Below are 13,723 nucleotides of genomic sequence, written 5' to 3' on the forward strand. Positions count from 1 at the left end.
AAACATTTTCTTTGCTTGGTTTCCAGGATACAACATTCTCCAGTTTTCTCCTCCATTTCATTAGCTATTCATTTTCTGCCTTCTTGGTTGTTTCATTTCCACCTCCTGAACTTCTTTATCATTGGAGGACCTTGGGGCTCAATCCCTGGACCTCTTCCCTTTATGTGAACTTGCTGCTTTGGTATTCTCATGTCTTTAAATATCATCTAAATACTGTTACAATTCTCAGAATTATATTTCTAGCCTATGCCTCTTTCATAAGCTTGTTTATCTAGCTGCCAATTCAGCACCTCCACTTGGATGACTCACGGACACCGTAATTTAATATTCCCAAAGCGAGCTCACTTTTCCCACCCCCAAACCGCGCCTCCACAGTCTTCTCACTTTCACTCAGTGGCAACCTAATTGTTCTGGCCACTTGGGCCAACACACCTGATGGCATTCCTGACTTTTCTCTCTTACACCCCGCATCCCATCTAACAGCCAAGTCAACCATCTCTACCTTTAAAATGCCACGTGTTACCAAGTCTGAGATGCTACTGATTCTGAAGATGTATTTTGTATGTCCTAAGAAAGAAGAAGTGCTGCCCAGCTATGGCGTGCCATCATGTTTAACATGCGTTCCAGCTGCAGGGGTTAAACTGTGAAAGAGGCACATCCTTCAGAATCCACAGACAGGCTACTTCCAGAACTCAGCTCCTCGCCACCCTCTCTGCTACCGCCCTCCTTCGTTCTTAGTTACTCCTCCCCGACCCTCACAGTGGCCTCCATACCGATTGTCCTGCTTTTGCCCTTGCCCCCCTTCACCCCGCCTCCAGCTTGTTCTCACACAGCCAGTGTTCCCGTAAATGGTGAGTCAGGGAAAGTCACTCCTGCTCGAGACCCTGCTGCTCCATCTCACTCAGAGGAAAAGCCCAAGTCTTCACAGTGGCCTGCGGAGCCTTCACGGTCTGGTTTCCGGCCACTTTTCTGGTTTCCTCTCCAGTCCCCCTCAGTCACTTTGCCGCCATGTCACACTGGCCGCCATGCTGTTTCTCTAGCACACCGGACACAGCTGGAGCCCTCACAGTGGGTGTCTGCCCCCTGGCTGCTCTTTCCAGAGACCCCTATGACTTCCTCCTGCCTTTCCGCACCACCCCCCTTCCGTGGGCCTCGCCTGCTCTTAGCTACTCCCCGCCCACCAACTCCTGAGAAGCTCTGTTCTCTCCTCGTCACTTTTCTCAGTGTCACTTATAACTGTGACAGACTATGTATTTTACTCTGTTTGTTGTCCGTTTGCCCTACCCTAAATGTAAGCTCTGTGAGGGTAGCACCCCCCCCCCCCATTGAATTTCCTTCAGAATGTAGAAGAGAGTACATGCTCAGTAACTATGTGTGGAATAAATGAATGCTTCAAATGTAAAACTGCTGATACTGAGCACATTACTGAAGATTGCTGTATTGTCTTTCCTTACACCCAGGATAACCCTTGGTTACGTGAGTGACCACTGGGCACAGTTTGTGAGCCACAACCGTGGCATGGGGTTGGCGCTAGAGCCCTACTCCATGGAGAAACTGCAGGTCGAATTTGATGAGCTGTTTTTGAGAGCTGTTTTACATGTGCTGAAAGCCAAAAGGTAAGAAGTGTGCTGATGTGTTGAGAAGTGGTCACTTGGCTAGTGGGAAAGGTTGACAGGAAAGTATTGACTGAAGTAGGTTTCTCATAATGTCTTAGGTATTTCATCTGTTTCTTATCTTGAGCAAATTCATGGACTTGAGTTTCCTTAACTCTAGCGCTGACGAAAATGATCTCTTTCATGTTTCCGTTAGTCTTAAAATAAGCAGATTCTGAGATCTAGTTTGGGCACCCCTGAACTTGTGGGGTAGCCTTGAGCAGGGGATGAGTTCTATTTCGAACCCTTCTCGATACCTGCAGTGAGGCAGAGCCGGTGCTCAGTGCCTGGCACAAATGGTTTTTTGAGTTGATTGTCCAAGTTGTCTTATTGCGAGAGTCTTTTAAGGTCCAGACGATCATGGGTCCTGGTCTCCTGTCTTGGCCGTGTGAATGCTGTCCTCTGATCATGCTGTCTGCAGCTGCTTACAGCCTAGGTTACATCTGCTGCAGAGGCAGGGGCGCCACAGCACAGCCTGTGCCCTGAGCTTCTGGAAGAATGTAGGGGTGGGTTCTACCACAGCATTGCACCCTCTGCTGGGAGGTGAGGGCTGGCCTCCTGCCACCCTAGCTGCACCTGTGAGCTGCCAGCTCTCCCCACCTTTGTCTTCCTCTGAGCTGTCTACACTCCTCTCACATGGGCCTCAGTTTCAGCCTCTTATTTATTGTGTGTTGTGTAGTGGGTTTGAGTCGTGGTCTGCCATTTGCTGTTACCTTGGGCAAGCCACTTAAGAGTTTACGGTCTCACTTTCTTCATTTGTAACGTGGAGATGATGATACTATACTGCCTCATCCATCGACCTCATGAATTTGTTACAGGGATGAACTATAGTAATACGTGGAATAACTTTTTAAACCATGAAGGCTTTTTCAAATGTAAAGTAGTGGTTCTTTTGTGATTTCAGATGACAAATAGAGTAACTGCTCACTTAGAGAGAGGTCAGGACTCCTTGACGAAGTCTTAATCACTTTCTGGCACTCGGGGGGTGTGGGTCTGAGATAACTAGAAGTTAGCCTGAGAAATTTATCTTTAGGCTACTCTTGTTATACTGTCTATGTTGTCCACAAATTTGGTGGTCTCCTGAGATGCCGCACAACGTGTGCAGGACCCTGCCAGGGGTCAGTGCAGGAGCCTCTGCCCACTGAAGCTGGCCTGCCGCTGGGACGTCTTCCCTGGTCTCCTGTTGCTGGGTCTTGTGCTTGCTTAGCGGAGAGGGGAAGTGACCACAGTTACTCACGACCTCTTTTTTTTTTTTAAAGAACTTGAAATTTTATTTTTCAATTTCAGTTTACATTCAGTATTATTTTGTACCAGTTTCAGGTATACAACTTACTAGAGCTTATATCCTGAGCTGTGAACCCTCCTGTAACGTTGTATATATATATAAGTCACAAATACGATAATTGTTTTAAACTTTAAAATATTTAAAACTATTGTTCTTTAGTATAGTTTATTAGGAAATTTATTTTAGAGAATATGAGAATTAGATATTTAAGGCCACAAAATTTCAATTTATTTGGCACTGCAATGGAAGTTTCTGACAGGAGCTATCCCCTGCCTAAAACAAATCAAAACCAAAATACACAGAACAGAAAGGTAGGCCGGACTTATGCCTTTCTGCTGTAGAGAGGGTTTCATAGCCTGACACACGGACTCTGCTGTATAGGGGGTTTCATAGCCTGACACACGGACTCTGCTGTATAGGGGGTTTCATAGCCTGACACACGGACTCTGCTGTATAGGGGGTTTCATAGCCTGACACACGGACTCTGGCAACATTGTTTTTAAGGTCTCTATAATTTATCCTTATTGTTTTGGGATCTGTTATGCAGGAAGGTCAGGACCCAGGTAAGGTGTTACAATAATTGTTTAATAAGACAGAAGCCTGGCCCACCTGGACTCAGAGAAGTTTCTTCAGCTCTTTGGCTCTGCTTGGGAGTCTAGCTGTTGCTTTTCAGAGTTCAGGGCAGTGGAGGTTTGGGCCACTAGGCCTGTAGACTTGGGTTAGGCATATACTATATAAATACTTTGTCTTTTTATTTTAATAAACTTTGTTCATTTTTATTTTTTAACTTTCTAAAAAATTGATTTGAGAGAGAGAGAGAGAAGCATTTACTTCTTGTTCCACTTATTTATGCATTCATTTATGGCTTTTCATTTGTGCCCTAACCAGGGATTGAACCTGCAACCTTGGTATTTTGGGTCAAGGTTCTAACCAACTGAGTTATCCGGCCAGGGCCAGCTTTATTTTTAATTGGTCAATTTATAGTTTTGCCCAAAATAGAGCAACAGTTTTGAGAGTCTCCCTGTTTTATTTAGATTTTCTTGAGATAAAATTCACATAGCATAAAATTTTTATAAGCACTTACCGAGTGTTGATTGTTTTTGAGATACTGGTTTAGGTACTAGATAAGTAAAATATAAGACTCTAGGTTACTTGCTGATTTATACAACAGTGAACAAAACCAAATTTATGCTCTCAAATTGTGGCTCATGTGTGTACACATTGTAACTTGAGGTGTTTCTCACTGTGTGATAAGAAGGATCATTTGAGTCTGACTCACCTGGGGTGCAAATTCTTGGGCCCCAACTTGATCTACAAAGTCAGGATCTCTGTAGGCAGGCTTTTGTAGTCTGCATTTTCTATGAAGTCTGCCGGTGATTTCTGCTGCCCACTGCTGTGTTAGCACCACTGCTAAAGGGAACAGTAATTATAAAGTCAGGTGAGGCTGGAATTCTGTGTCAGTGCTGACGGAGGAATCGGAGGAGGGCTTCTCAGACGGAGGGATGGTGGCTTGGAGGTCAGAGGTTGGCTCCAGGTTTGTCCAGGAGTGGTCTAATTCTGAATGCAGAGAGGGCTCTGGGGGAAATATGAGCCTGAGCTATGTTGTGGAAGCCTTTGAATGCAGGGCTGAGGAGTTTGAACTGCACTTGGTGATGAGTGCAGAGTCACTGGGGGGCTTTTGAGTCCCCTCCCACCCACTACACGTGTACCTGTACCCTTGCTCAGGCACACACGTCACATCTGTGTGGCCTTTATGTCACTCGGGTCTTAAAAGAATCTGGTTCAAAGCCCAGGTCTGCTCTTCCCCACCCTGTGTGCCTCGCTAGGCTTGTGTGTGGACCGGGGTGCTGTCAGTCACAGTCCTTGCCTTGGTTTTAGTGAGGCGGGATGAGGTGGTGTGAAACGTGGCACAGCTGTTAGAACAGTGCCTGGCACAGACTCGGGCTTTGTGAGTGTTCCCTGTGATCCTCAAGGTGTCTGTGACCGAGACATGTTAGAAACAGGGCTGTAATATGATTTAAGAATTTATTTTTTCTTTCAGAGCAGAGGGCTTGTCTGCTTCTCAGGGTGGTGAGCTTGACTGATAATATAAAATGCTTCCTGCTCTTTCTAACACACACAGACTTGGCATCTGGCTGTTTATGTCGGAAATGCCGTATGGAACCCTGTCGGTCCAGATGCTCTGGAAGCTCTTCTACGTCATGCACCAGGTGGAGCGCGGGAGCCTGGAGAGCCTGTGCGCCGCCCTCCGGCCCGCCGAGTGCAAGAGGCAGCTCCAAGGTACGCCCGCCGCAGGGCCCCGCCAGCTCGGGTACCACCGCAGGGCCCCGCCAGCTCGGGTACCGCCGCAGGGCCCCGCCAGCTCGGGTACCGCCACAGGGCCCCGAGCCAGGGCACCGCCGCAGGGCCCCGCCAGCTCGGGTACCGCCACAGGGCCCCGAGCCAGGGCACCGCCGCAGGGCCCCGCCAGCTCGGGTACCACCGCAGGGCCCCGCCAGCTCGGGTACCGCCGCAGGGCCCCGCCAGCTCGGGTACCGCCGCAGGGCCCCGAGCCAGGGCACCGCCGCAGGGCCCCGCCAGCTCGGGTACCGCCGCAGGGCCCCGAGCCAGGGCACCGCCGCAGGCCACGGCCGGCTCGGACCACCAGCCCTGGCCTGTGTGCCCGTCCTCTTCGCTGCCGGCTCCTCTGCTCTCAGAACAACTAAGAAAATGTTTGACTCTGTGTGTTTGTGTGATCATTTGGAAATTCGAGAGACTGCTTTATGGTTGACTTATTAAAATAAACTCCAATTTTCATTATTCTAGAAATACTCTAGATAGTAATTTTTATGGTAAACCCATTTTGGGGATGGGAAATGAAGATTGAGTTGGTAAATGCCCCCTGGGAGTTATTTTGAAGATATAGGAAATTTGATGGGCTACCCTTTGGTTTCTCAAATGTGTAAGCACATGAAAAGCATTGTAGGCTTATTGCCTTCTCACTGTGAAAAGTTCTATCAGGGGAATATGTTTTCTAAACAGACTCTTTGTCTTTCCTTTATAAAACTTGCCTTGGCAGCATTTAGTTTTCTGCCTGTTTTGCAAAGCTGTCAATCAATACTGCCCCCTAGTGACAAAATGTAATGCTACTTAAATGGCATCTTCTGAGAAATAGGCAAAGCATATACACATTCATTAGTATTTCAGTCGTTATCATTAATTCTTGCCCCAAATTTTCATTTATAATCAGCTCTGTTTTGTTTGGAATGTCATGCTTGTGCTGAGTAGTTGGCCAGTCTTAGCGCTTTTCATGAGCAGGATTGTCATTCATTTGCCTGGCAATTGCCAAGTAGCTTCAAGTTTGCCTTTAAAGATTCTCACCTGTTGACAGTTTTAGTGCTTTGCAGTTGACAAAGCACTTCACCAGTGACATGTCATTTAATCTTAAATAACCTGTGGAGACAGATGAGGAAACTTGAGGTTTGGAGATGTTAAATGTCAACTCTGAGGCTACATTATGTTTAGAGTTGGAATTTTATCTGGCCCAACCTTCCTCTTGGTGCCTAGAAATCTATTCTGGAACAAAGAAATAGGTGTTTTTGTGTGTTTGTTTTTAAGCAGAAAATAAAGTTGAACAACGTGTTTACCTCCTGTATATATAGGACAGACCCAGGAATACTGGGTACTCCAAGAAAGAACTTCTGTATCTTTAAATATTTCTGAATGTCTTTTATGTCTTCTTTCTCTGGAAGAGTAATTAAAGTGGTATATATTTATTCTTTCCCCATTTTAATTTTCTTGATGTGAACTTACAGACCCAGAACGTTTTGTGAACTTTGAGAAGTGTCTTTCTTCCATGAATAGCTCGGAAGAGATTTGCCTTTTGACTACATTTGCTCAGATGGCTCAGGCCAGAAGAACCAATGTGGACGAAGACTTCATAAAAATGATCGTTCTGGAAATATATGAGGTTAGGCTATTAAGTTTTAAAAGTCAGCCAAAAAATATTTTCTTTTAGGTTGTCCACTCATTGATTCTTGGATTGCTTAAAAAACAAACAAACTGACTGTTGTGTACCGTCTGCACTCAGGGGAGCGGGTGATCAAAGGAACATTATTTTGCTATAAGGATTATTGAAAATACGAATCATACCCATTCCACTTCCCCTACCATTTCTTGACGTTTGATACATGAGTTTTGGTAAAGAATAGGCAAGCTGACACAGCCTTACACTTGCAGTTTTTATACTGTCTGTTTTCTCGTCCTCCCCTTCCGACACTGCCGGTAATATGGAAAGTGGGCTTTTAAGTCAGTTTAAATGAGAAGATGGAAAGAATTCTGAACCTGGAGTCAGAAACCTGGGTTTATTTTGAATCTGCTGTTAACTACCTGTCTCACTCACCGTACCACTCCCGGCTTCAGTTTCCTCATCTGTAAAATGCCAGGCTGGGATGCCATTCTTATTTTTTAGTCTGTCATTTATGTTTATCTTCATAAAAAGTATTTCCTCCAAGCTATTTAAGTAAACTCAAGTAAAATTATGTTCCAAGAAGATTCTCCGAGTTTATTGTCCTTACTCCAGTTTGAAAATGGCAGACTAGATGAGTTCTTTTCCAGGATCAAATACTCCAGTGAGCTGGTCTTATAATTATATGTTGTAACTATGCCTGGATGGATTGGGATTCCAGACTGTCTCCATATTGTGAAAAAACTGGGGGGAGAGGTATATTTTCACATAGATTAAAATTGCTTTAACGTTTTAGCATTGTGATTTTTATCATTTTAGTGATTTCCTCAAATTTAGAAAAGTTTTAACATAAAGGAACTATTTTGTTGCTACTTTAGGATGCATTTTCTGAATGTAGCATTTGAAATCATTGTTACATGGTTACCTTTCCTCACTATTCCCTCTCCTCCCACCTTCCAGCCTCAGGTAAACACTCTGTTCTCTGAAGTTCCGACATCCTTTTGGACATTCTGTGAATTGAAGCTGCCTTTTTACTTTACTTGGAAACACCCTTAGTATATTATGGAAATGTGTTTTGACTAATAATTGATATTAAAGGTGCTATCTCCACTCCCTCCCACTTTTAGGTCTCTTATGTTACCTTGTCCACCAGAGAGACTTTTTCAAAGGTTGGTCGAGAGCTTTTAGGGGCCATCACAGCTGTTCACCCCAAGATCATTTCTATCCTATTCAATAGAGTTCAAGACACCATTGACCAGGTTGGAATGGTAAGAATACTGCTTTTGTTTATTTGCTTGTTTTCATTTCTTTTGGGTATGTACCCATCAGTAGAATTGGGGGAACATATCATAACGCTATTTTTAATTTTTATATTTTTTATTGTTTTCCAAAGTGGCAGTACATGGTACTTTTAGCCATTGTATCCTATTGTGATACTATTATATTGAGATGAAAGGCCCTTTATCTGCGATACAGGAGCACATTTTTGGTTTCACCTTTTGAGTGATCATCTAATGGAGTTAATTCCAAAGAAGTCTATAGTAAGTCATATGATTCTTTCAGTCTGAGCTTTTGTCCTTTTCCTCTTAAGTGTTTTTCTGCATTTGGCCATGCTTACATTTTTAGTTAGGTCATGATACTTCTAGTAGTAAACTGTGTCCAGAGATATCCTTAACTTTAAGTGTAAAAATTAGGCCCATAATATTTTTTTTTGAGCACACCTAAAAGATACCTCCACTTTTTGTTTATACATATGGTTTCTTTGTGCTCTTTAAACTTGCTGACACTTTTGGAGAAAGCATGAATATATTTTAGAATTTACTATTTAAATTCTGCTTTGTTGCGAATTCTTATTAGGATTTTTCCTCTAATTGTTAGGCCTTTAATTTCTTTTACTTGCCTTACTGCATTGACTGTGTCCTTTATTACAGTATTGAACAGAAGTAGTGAGAGTGGATATTCTTCCCTTGTTCCCTCTCATAGTGGAAAGTGTTCAAAACGTCACCATTAAATACAATATTGGCTGTAGGTTTTTCATTGATACTCTATATTAGACTGAGGTTTCTGTTTCCAGTTTGCTGAGTTTTTTTCATGAGGGGTTATTCATTTGCTTTTTCTGCATCTGTTGAGATGATCTTATATTTTTATACTTTTTTCTGTTAATGTGGTGACACTGACTGGTTTTCAAATGCTGAACTATCATTGTTTTCTGGAATAAAAACCACTTGACCATGGAGTATTATTCTTTTTATGTGTTGCTAGACTCAGTGTGACAATATTATTTTTGAGGCTTTTTACATATATGTTCATGATGGATATTAATCTGTTATTTTGTTGAGTGTTGGTTTTATGATTATATTGACTACTTGGGAAGCATTTCCTCTTCTATTTTTGAATTGCTTTGTACTTACCATTCAGTTTCAGCAATTACCAACTCTTGGTTGATCTTGCTTTTTTTAATTTTTAATTTTTTTGATTGATTGATTTTAGAGAGAGAGAAAAGGGGATTGAGAGAGAGAGAGAGAGAGAGACAAGAACATAGATCTGTTCCTGTATGTGCCCTGACTGGAGATTAAACCAGAAACCTCAGTGCTTTGGGATGAAGCTCTAACCAACCAAGCTATCCAGTCAGGGCTTGTTTCATTTTTAATGTCATCCACTTCTTATTCTTCCTCCCTAGATTGTTTTGAAGCTAATAGAAAATCTTTTTAAATGCCATAGAAGAAATAATTTTTAAAAAATTTACCCATTGCTTTTTTAGAGAGACAGAAAGAGGAAGAGAGAGAGAGGGAAGCATTCATTTGTTGTTCCACTTAGTTATGTTTTCATTGGTTGCTTCCTCTATGTGCCCTGACTGGGTGTTGATCCCTTAACCTTGGCAGTTTGGGATGACACTCTAATCACCGAACTAACCAGCTAGGGCAAGAAATAACTTTTTAAACTACTAAATCTTTCTGTAAAATGAATGACTTTCTTCTGATTTATTATGACCTTAAATTTGTATCTTAATATGGTGGTTTTCCTAAACAAAACTATTCCAATTTACATGTTGGAAAAAAAATTAACCTTTATAAACTATTGCAAAATGTGCTTTTGGTATATCATTACTTTTATTTTTCAATTACAGTTGACATTCAATATTATTTTGTACTTTGTGTATCATTAGCTTTAGTGCTAATTTGATTTGGTTGTCCATTTCACTTGTCTAAAAATCAAACAATACCCCTCTTTTGGATAAAAAATTTTGTAAGCAGTTTAATGATGTTGTATTGTAGTAAAATAGGATTGTCTCTAAGTTTTGATTTTAATTATTACCATTTTCTTTTCCTAAGGTGTCTTTATACTTGTTTAAAGAACTGCCTTTGTATCTTTGGCGACCTTCTGCCTCCGAGATAGCCGTGACTCGGGATTGGTTGTTGAATTATAACCTGACAATGGTGAAGAACAAGTTGGCCTGTGTTATTCTAGAAGGACTGAATTGGGGATTTGATGAACAGGTATGTGTTAAAAACATTCCCTAGACACTGGAGGTTCTACACGCATTCATTTCCAAGAAACATTTTCTCCAAACATTAACAGTTCTGAGTACCATTTGCAAGGTCTGCAGATTCTTTTAGCTGTATCAGAGTTTAGGATCTTCTCTTTACTTCTGTTTTGCAGAGTGAGCATCCTCTGAATGAAGATAAATTGTTCCACATTGAAGGTCCTTCCCTTTTTCTTTAGACCCTTTGTCTCTGTTGTTTTATCTCTGGCTATTTACTGCAGTTCCTCCTAATTGCCTCTCCTGCCTCTGATGCTTCCTCCTGCATTTTGTCTTGCATGTTGTTGTCAGATTTGCTCTTAACCAATGCAAACACTGGGCATTGGTTAAGAGCCTGAGCCAGCCTTCCTGGGTTCTGATCTCAGCTCTGCCACCGCCTGGCTCTGTGACCTCAGCAAGCTTGTACTCTCTGGGCCACAGTTGCTCTTCTGTAAGCATCGATATTAATATATTAATGAGCTTGCTTCATAGGGTTGTTGTAAAGATTCAGTAGCTTAGGTCGGACATGGTAAGACACTCAGGATAGTTCTTGGCTCATGTTAAATACTCACTGGTGGTAGTTTCATTAATAATAGTTTATTATTATTTTTAAGACCTTGCTACCTATCATATCTTCAGAAATGCCAGGTGAAGTGATTGCTGACTGTTAAATTTTTCCAGTCTCTTTACCTTAGTCCTTGGTGCCTTGATCACAATATTTAAACATTTTAAAGGGAAAATGGGAGAGAACTCAGCCCTCTTCACCTGTCTGTCAGCTTTTGTTCTGAGCAAGTGATGTAGTTCTCACAGCCATCGTCAGTGGTTTGAATGAGCAGGACTCCTGTTGTACAGAGGAGGACACTGAAGCCAGGGAGCTTTCCCTTGTGACCCTGACCCAGTGGGACTGCTAATGGCTTGTCTGGATCTCCGCTCTCTCAGGTGCTGGTGGGTGAGCGCTGCAAGGGGCTGTGCTCCGCCTTCACATTCTCTGATTGTGCCTGGAACCCCACGAGGCCCCTTTATCTCAGAGGGCTGCAGGGAAATTGCCCTGTGAAAGTCTCACTGCTCCTTTGTTAGAACAGTCCTCTTCTCTGAGAGGTTAAGGAAGTATTTCTTCAGGCTGCAGAGGAAGAGTTTCAAACTCCTGGATATCCCTTTGTGGTTGAGTATTTTGTATATTTTCAAAGATGATAGAACAACAAAAAAGGAAATATAAACTTAATTTATTAAATATCTCTCTATTAAATAATACTTAAACATATTCCTAGTTTGTGGCAAAGCCCTTAAACTTAAAACTTTGTGGAGATTCTAGGGAAGGGGAAGAGGATTACATTCAAAGATACGTTTTCTGGTTGGAGTCTGGGATGACTTGGGTCTAAACCTATATAGGCACAGTTCTTTAAAATAAGATTTTGGCCCTGGCCGGTTGGCTCAGTGGTAGAGCGTCGGCCTGGCGTGCAGGAGTCCCGGGTTCGATTCCCGGCCAGGGCACACAGGAGAAGCGCCCACCTGCTTCTCCCACCCCTCCCCCTCTCCTTCCTCTCTGTCGCTCTCTTCCCCTCCCGCAGCTGAGGCTCCATTGGAGCAAAGATGGCCCGGGCGCTGAGGATGGCTCTGTGGCTTCTGCCTCAGGTGCTAGAATGGCTCTGGTTGCAACAGAGCAATGCCCCAGATGGGCAGAGCATCGCCCTCTGGTGGGCGTGCCGGGTGGATCCCGGTCGGGTGCATGCGGGAGTCTGTCTGACTGCCTCCCCGTTTCCAACTTCAGAAAAAAATACAAAACAAACAAACAAACAAAAAAAGATTTTAATTTTTTTTACTATTGTCTTTTTATAACAATTGTCAGAGGATGTGATTTTTGGAAAATTTAGCTTTGAATTCAAGTTTCTTTTTCACTATTCTGCCTAGTCTTTTGGTTCAAAGGTATATATGTAAGAAAATCAAGATTACGGATTTGTGATTGATTTTCTTTTAATAGGGTACCCTTCATCTGGATCAAGCAGTCCATGCTGAAGTGGCGTTAGTGATTCTTGAAGCGTATCAGAAATACCTCACACAGAAGCCGTATGCTGGGCTTCTTTCTGAAAGTATGAAGCAGGTATTTCCTTCTCTTATGTATTGAGAACATACATCTTTGTTATAAGTAGCCTGGGTGGATTAGTTCCAGTATTTACCCTATGGTTGGATAAAGATTTTTATTTAAGGGGTAGCCTACATATGGCTTTTTTTTTTCTTTACAGAGACAGAGAGAGAGGGAAAGACAGGGACAGACAGACAGGAATGGAGAGATGAGAAGCATCAATCATTAGTTTTTCGTTGCCTGTTGCAACACCTTAGTTGTTCATTGATTGCTTTCTCATATGTGTCTTGACCGTGGGCCTTTAGCAGACTGAGAAACCCCTTGCTTGAGCCAGCGACCTTGGGTCCACCCTGGTGAGCTTTTGCTCAAACCAGATGAGCCCGCGTTCAAGCTGGCGACCTTAGGGTCTTGAACCTGGGTCCTCCGCATCCCAGTCCAACGCTCTATCCACTGCGCCACCGCCTGGTCAGGCACATATGACTATTTTAATACCATGGAATTTGAATTCAGCTACAGTGGTGTGCTGGAGCTGACTAACACTGGCTCAGGAGAACTGACTGTGACATTTTCAGGAACACTGCAAACCAGGTTAACCTATTAGTAGCTTGAAATTGACCATGATGGGAGTTTTTTAAACCGTTAAAATTGGCAAATGCTATGAATGAGCTTCCCCCACTTCAGCTGGTTGTTAAATTTATGTACAAGCATGCCATTTGTTGCATAATAACTTTTATTATTGTTTTGCTTGAGTTGACTCAGATCAAGTTCACAAAATGACTACCAAGTAAGCAGAAATGATCACTTTGAGAAATTGCTTTAATTTAGTGTCACAAACACAGAATACCAGTGAGTAATATGCCCTCTCTTTTTAGGGCATTGTTGATCACAAAAAGAGATAGGTAGGTGAGCTTACTGATTTAACGTGTGTGTGAATAATGTGTTTTAAAATAAATAATTGTTTTAGGTTTCATATTTGGCCAGTATTGTTCGATATGGAGAGACACCTGAGACTTCCTTTAACCAATGGGCCTGGAACTTGATCTTGAGGTTAAAACTGCACAAAAATGATTATGGAATACAGCAGAATTGTCCAACTGTTCCCTTCTCCAACACTGTGCCTGACATGACAGAGTCACCCACGTTCCATCCTCTCCTGAAGGCTGTCAAAGCGGGCATGCCCATCGGCTGTTACCTGGCCTTAGCTATGACGACGGTCGGCCACAGGTACAGTGTGAGGGCT

General features: G+C 42.8%; 1 protein-coding gene across 2 annotated transcripts in view; it reads left to right on the top strand.

Moving 5' to 3' along the window:
* The window catches only part of EPG5 (ectopic P-granules 5 autophagy tethering factor), a 111,266-nt gene that overhangs the window by 31,515 nt on the left and 66,028 nt on the right, over positions 1-13,723 (top strand). For both annotated transcript variants that reach the window (XM_066247450.1, XM_066247451.1), the window contains exons 10-16: positions 1,461-1,616; positions 5,060-5,217; positions 6,732-6,886; positions 8,011-8,151; positions 10,216-10,380; positions 12,382-12,501; positions 13,448-13,707. In XM_066247450.1, the coding sequence (XP_066103547.1) occupies positions 1,461-1,616; positions 5,060-5,217; positions 6,732-6,886; positions 8,011-8,151; positions 10,216-10,380; positions 12,382-12,501; positions 13,448-13,707 (1,155 nt within the window). The remainder of the gene's footprint in view (positions 1-1,460; positions 1,617-5,059; positions 5,218-6,731; positions 6,887-8,010; positions 8,152-10,215; positions 10,381-12,381; positions 12,502-13,447; positions 13,708-13,723) is intronic.

The sequence above is a fragment of the Saccopteryx bilineata genome, chromosome 11, assembly GCF_036850765.1.
Source record: "Saccopteryx bilineata isolate mSacBil1 chromosome 11, mSacBil1_pri_phased_curated, whole genome shotgun sequence".
Lineage (NCBI taxonomy): Eukaryota > Metazoa > Chordata > Mammalia > Chiroptera > Emballonuridae > Saccopteryx > Saccopteryx bilineata.